Below are 2,069 nucleotides of genomic sequence, written 5' to 3' on the forward strand. Positions count from 1 at the left end.
GGAAGGTGTCCCTGCCCGTGGCAGGGGTTGGAGCTGGATGAGCTTTAAGGTCCCTTCCAACCCAATGCCTGACCAGCAGCAGCATCCTCATAGTGACTCACAGCAGGATGAGCACAGGGGTTGGTGGCCATGTGAGCGGTACATGACATCTGATGGTGTGATGTGTGTTTGTGTGGCAGCGGTACCTCCTCATGCAAGCCAAGCCGGGCCCTTGGGAGTTTCACAGCAGGGTCTTGACGAGCCAGTCGCCTCAAGAGATCTGTAATAATATCATCAGGGAGAAGATACTGGAGTACCTGCCACTGGAAGTGCCCTACGGCGTGATTCAGGTGGGAAGTGTGCGGAAGCAGACTTGCCTTTGAACTATTTCCTTGGAAATGGCAGGGGGTGTGCTGAGAATCCCTTTCTTTGAAGCTGTGAAATGTGCCAAACTCTTTAGAGGCCCTGTGGGGTGTCTTGGGACTTACACAGTGGGTCTCACAGCACCTGGTGTGTGTTTGAAAGGGGTTGGGGAGCTGAGCTGGCCTCTGAGGGAGCAGCATTTGTGGTTCCTGAGGTGCTTTGTGGAACTGCTGAACACTCACTTGATGTTGCAGGTGACAGAGATATGGGAGGAAGGACAGAGTGGGGAGCTCCTCATCGTGCAGAACCTCCTGGTCCCAAAGAAGTCTCATATGGTGAGTGACAGAAGACAGATGGGATGCTGGGGAGTGTGAAATGAGCTTTCTCTGGTGCAATGTGTGTGTATCTTTGCTGTGATCCCCTCTCCTCAACTGTGGGGTCTCTGCTGGGAAGAGTTGGGTGCCCAGCACAATCTGTTCATGCTTATGCCTCTTTGGAGTTGCCCAGGGTTTGATCTGGGGATTTCTTTCACTGCTGTATCCCCTTTCATTGCTTCTATGGGTGCACTGTTGTATTCTTGGGCAGTTCCTTCCTGCTGTTCAACAACATAAGGATGAGTTTGCTGATCTCTCTGGGTTTTAATACAGATGATGTTGATTGGAAGAGGAGGGAAGGTCATCAGCAAGATTGCTCAGGAGGCTGGCCAGGACCTGATGAACGTTTTCCTCTGTGATGTCCGCTTGAAGCTCAAGGTGGAGATGAAGAGTTGAGCTCTTTGCCTGTGTTTTAACAGACTTGAGCGCTCTGGTTGTGCAGAGTCCCAGTTTCCCCTGTGGGTATCTCGTCACCTTTGTTCAATCCAGAAGCAGAGGATGATGGAGTCAGTGTAGAGGGCTGAAGCAGAATCTATTATTATTTGGGGGAATGGCCCAAACTGAAATAAAATGTTCAGACCTGCCATCCTGTGGAGCCCAGCACCCTGCTGAGCTCCACATGGACCTGGTGTTTGGGGGCTTGAGTTTCCTCTGCCCATGAGGCTGTGCTCAGGTGTTTGGAGCCAGAAATCCAGGTAAATCCTTACGTGCTGTTACACGTTAACATCCCTGGGTGAGGAGAGCCCCGGCTGCTGCCCCAGCAGCAAGGAGATCTGGGGGCTCTGCTCCTCCCTGGAACAAATCCTGCACCCACCACCCTTGACGAGGTCAAGCACTGGGAAAATCCTGTGCCTGAGCTGCTGGAGGATATTCCACTGACAGGGATGCACTGTGGATCATCCGAGAGCCAGGAGAGAAGCCACTGTGAGGGGCTGCCTTGCCTCCAGGACGTTGGGTCCCTGGAATGCTGCTGTTTTGTATTTCCCTTGCAATAAAATGCAGTCCCAGCACAACTGATTGTTCCCATCTCCTTTCTTCCTCCCCATCAGCCAGACCTCGCAGCCACCACCTTCCGTATGCTTTATTCCAACTAACTCCAGGCTCCTTTTAGGTCTTTCCTCCTTTATTCCCAGTTTAGTTTAGACTTCATTTCCTGAAGGTTACGCTATGGAGGGGGAAAAGCCGGGTAAGTGGACATGGAGGGGTTGGAGGCATCTTGTTGGCTGGGAGGATGAGGGGAAGGCCATGACCATGGCATGGAGAGGTCAGGATTGGCTGGGATGAGGCATGTGGAGCCTTCTCCCATGCAGGAGAAGGGATGGAGCGGATCACCCAGAGCAGTGGCTCGTCCTG

At 52.7% G+C, this 2,069-nt stretch overlaps 1 protein-coding gene across 1 annotated transcript in view; it reads left to right on the plus strand.

The window, feature by feature from the left end:
- The window catches only part of LOC104408950 (GTPase Era, mitochondrial-like), a gene marked incomplete at its 5' end in the record, with an annotated part of 3,802 nt that extends 2,690 nt beyond the window's left edge, over nt 1-1,112 (plus strand). The window contains 3 exon segments of the mRNA XM_010018698.1: nt 180-329; nt 597-677; nt 990-1,112. Coding sequence (XP_010017000.1) covers nt 180-329; nt 597-677; nt 990-1,112 — 354 coding nt within the window.
- Nucleotides 1,113-2,069: the final 957 nt, after the last annotated feature.

Source organism: Nestor notabilis, unplaced genomic scaffold (assembly GCF_000696875.1).
Source record: "Nestor notabilis isolate BGI_N333 unplaced genomic scaffold, ASM69687v1 scaffold21107, whole genome shotgun sequence".
Classification (NCBI taxonomy): domain Eukaryota; kingdom Metazoa; phylum Chordata; class Aves; order Psittaciformes; family Psittacidae; genus Nestor; species Nestor notabilis.